This window comes from Ursus maritimus, unplaced genomic scaffold (assembly GCF_017311325.1).
Source record: "Ursus maritimus isolate PB19 unplaced genomic scaffold, ASM1731132v1 scaffold_5, whole genome shotgun sequence".
Lineage (NCBI taxonomy): Eukaryota > Metazoa > Chordata > Mammalia > Carnivora > Ursidae > Ursus > Ursus maritimus.
Window position 1 is genome coordinate 83,093,295 of NW_024426663.1, and position 2,044 is coordinate 83,095,338.

A 2,044-nucleotide genomic window follows, 5' to 3' on the forward strand; every position below is an offset into this window, starting at 1 on the left:
CCTGAGGTTTCTATGTGCTTGGTGATTTTTTTTTTCATTCTTGGGATGCAGACACTGACTTTTTTCATGGAATCAACAGGAATGTGTTGGAAATGCTAAAGTGCACATTACCATCAAGTATGAATCATGAAGATCGTTGACCTTTATCAGCACATCATCTAGAACCATCAGAAATAAATTCTAAGATGGAGAAAGAAAGGATAAACTTTTTTTTTTCCAGCAGATAAACCCAGTGAAGTGAGTGGACTTTCCCAGGATCTTGAAGGGATTATTATTATTACTATTTTTTTAACTGACAAAATGTCCCTTTGCTGGTGCATCTCTGTTTTGCCTATGAGTGACAGTGGGATTTCTGCCATTTACCTGGTGGACTGACACATCCCCATTAACATTTTCAGTGCACTTAGAACTTCCTTATTCCTAAGACTGTAGGCAAGAGGGTTTAAGAGTGGAGTGAAGATAGGTCCAAACAGAAAAAGACCCTGATTCAACTTTGGAGTATGGGCAGAACCGGGTCTCATGTAGATGCACATACCTGGACCAAAATAGAGACCCACCACACAGAGATGAGAGGAACAGGTGGCTAGAGCCTTGTTCCTGCCCTCTGGGGAGTTCATTCGGAGTACAGCAAGGAAGATGACAACATAGGAAGCCAAGATGAGAGATAAGGGCAGCAGCAGAACAAGGATGCTTGTTATGACCACTGCCTTCTCATAGACTGAGATATCCTCACAGACGATCCTAAGCACAGCCATGACTTCACAGAAGAAGTGGGGAATCTCTCTGGGGCTACAGATATTAAAATGCAAGGTAAAAGCAGTGTGGCCTAGTGAAGTAAGTGCCCCTCCAGCCCAAGACATGGCAATCATCTGTAAGCAAACCCTAGGATTGATAATGATTGGGTATCGGAGAGGTTCACATATAGCCACATAACGATCAAAGCACATGAGAGTTATAAGGATGCATTCTGCAATGGCCACAGTCAGGGAGAAGAAAATTTGAGTCCCACAAGCCAGGAATGATATGCTCCGCCATCCAGAGAAGAAGTTGGCCGCCATCTTGGGGACAATGCTAGAGGTCAAAGTTATGTCCATCAAAGAAAGCTGACTGAGAAGGAAGTACATGGGGGTGTGGAGATGGGAATATAACCAAATGAGGAAGATCAGAAGAGTGTTGCCAATGAAAGAAGCCATGTAGATCAGGAGAATGATTGAGACCATGGCTGTGATGTGTTTAAATTCAGGGTCGATACCAAGGAGAATGAAATCTTTGGTTTCTGTCTTGTTACCAGTACTCATGGCTCTGTCTAATGATAACAGAAAGAGAAGAGATTTATTAAAATTATCATAGAAGTGAAGCAGTTTCTTGTTAATGTTTAAGAATAATGGCAAATATAAAAATACTCACCCAGGATCACTTGAATCAGTTCTTACTATTTTTTTTCTATATTCCCTATCTGTGATTTAATGGGCTTTTAGATACCAGAGTGTACATATTAAATGCATTCCAATAACTTTATGTATTAGAGGTATTTTCATATAAAGGCAAGAACCAACAAATATTGGAGAGAATGTGGAGAAAGCGTAACCCTCTTACACTGTTGATGGGAATGCAAGTTGGTACAGCTCCTTTGGAAAACAGTGTGGGGGTTGCTCAAAAAGTTAAAAATAGAGCTATCCTATGACCCAGTATTTTCAGTACTGGGGTAAATGATACAGACATAGTGAAGAGAATGGCCATCTTCACCCCAGTGTTCATAGCAGCATTGTCCACAGTAGCCAAACTGTGGAAGGAGCTGAGATGCCCTTCAACAGATGAATGGATAAAGAAGTTGTGGTGCATATATATAATGGAATATTACTCAGCCATCAGAAAAAATGATTACCCAACATTTGCAGCAACATGGACGGTACTGGAGGACATTGTGCTAAGTGAAATAAGCTACATAGAAAAGAAAATTATCATATGGTTTCATTCATTTTTTGGAACATGAGGAATAGCAGGAAGATCAGTAAGAGAAGAAGGGAAAAATGAATGGGGTAGG

General features: G+C 40.6%; 1 protein-coding gene across 1 annotated transcript; it reads right to left on the reverse strand.

The window, feature by feature from the left end:
- Positions 1-247: 247 nt before the first annotated feature.
- Positions 248-1,387, reverse strand: LOC103680328 (olfactory receptor 2M5-like). Its single transcript, XM_040621943.1, has one exon. It carries the CDS (start codon positions 1,296-1,298, stop codon positions 360-362), a length of 939 nt encoding a protein of 312 aa, XP_040477877.1. The 5' UTR covers positions 1,299-1,387; the 3' UTR covers positions 248-359.
- Positions 1,388-2,044: the final 657 nt, after the last annotated feature.

What these genes read in the sequence shown, in the direction of transcription:
- LOC103680328 (XM_040621943.1), bottom strand. Translation starts at nt 1,298, where the DNA reads ATGAGTACTGGTAACAAGACAGAAACCAAAGATTTCATTCTCCTTGGT.